At 55.3% G+C, this 959-nt stretch overlaps 1 protein-coding gene across 1 annotated transcript in view; it reads right to left on the bottom strand.

Annotated features, from left to right (window-relative positions):
- Window positions 1–15: 15 nt before the first annotated feature.
- The window catches only part of EAH_00064970 (Tf1 protein, related), a gene marked incomplete at both ends in the record, with an annotated part of 3,202 nt that continues 2,258 nt past the window's right edge, over window positions 16–959 (bottom strand). Inside the window, one exon of the mRNA XM_013396619.1 lies at window positions 16–440. Within this exon, the coding sequence (XP_013252073.1) occupies window positions 16–440 (425 nt within the window). The remainder of the gene's footprint in view (window positions 441–959) is intronic.

Genomic DNA, 959 nt, shown 5'->3' with positions numbered 1-959 from the left:
CGGGGCGGTCAGGAACTAACTGGGAAACGTGAAAGAGATCATGGCATTCGTAAGTCGGGGGGAACGCGGTACCAGGCGGCAAGCAGCACTCCCAATGCGTTCAGTAATAATGAAGGGCCCACGGAAACGGGGTTCAAACTTTGGGCATGTGTTTAGGGCGGGAAGGTGCTTGCTACTCAGCCAGACTTTGTCGCCCACCGCATACTCCACTTCGCGGCGGTGGGTGTCTGCGTAGAGCTTTCGTAGACCTTTTGCCTCCAGGATATGACTCTGCGCCCGGTCGCAGAGCTGGCGAAAGAGCTTGGTCATCGGCAGAGTAAGGGTAGGGGAGAGGGCGCCGACGACATCGAGATCCGCTGCAGTCAGGCGGTTCTCGCCAATCATGACCTCGAAGGGGGAAAGCTCGGTGGAAGAATGGCTAGTGGTGTTGCACGCGAGCTCTAGGGCAGGTCATAATCTCTCCCATTCGTGTGCGTCAGATTGAATGTAGATGAGGAGCATCTGTTCGAGCGTGCTGTTTACTCGTTCAGTTTGGCCGTCGTTCTGGGGGTGGTATGTGGAGGATAAAGCGCGTTTGATGTTAAAACGCGTACACAGCTGCTGCCATAGATCTGATTGGAAACGTGGATCACGGTCCGAAATGGAGCCTCGGGTAGCCCACGATAACGAATAAGGCGATCAGCGAGAACGTCCACGGTATCTGCCGTTGTGAATGTCTTTTTCGCGGGGATGAAGTGTGCCATCTTACTAAGGGAGTCAACCAGCACCAGGATAGAGTCATGTCCCGTCTTCGTAAGCAGGAGGTCGGTAATGAAATCCAAGCTGACGTGGCTCCAGCGACGGGAGGGAATAATTAACTATTGGAGAAGGCCGGCAGGCTTTTGGTTGAGGGACTTGGAGGCGCGGCACTGCGTACAGGACTCCACGTAGGCGGTAGTGTAAGTGAGCATGCCAGGCCA

The sequence above is a fragment of the Eimeria acervulina genome, genomic scaffold (assembly GCF_000499425.1).
Source record: "Eimeria acervulina Houghton genomic scaffold, Eah_scaff2082, whole genome shotgun sequence".
NCBI classification, from domain to species: domain Eukaryota; phylum Apicomplexa; class Conoidasida; order Eucoccidiorida; family Eimeriidae; genus Eimeria; species Eimeria acervulina.
This window is presented reverse-complemented; position numbering and strand designations above follow the sequence as displayed.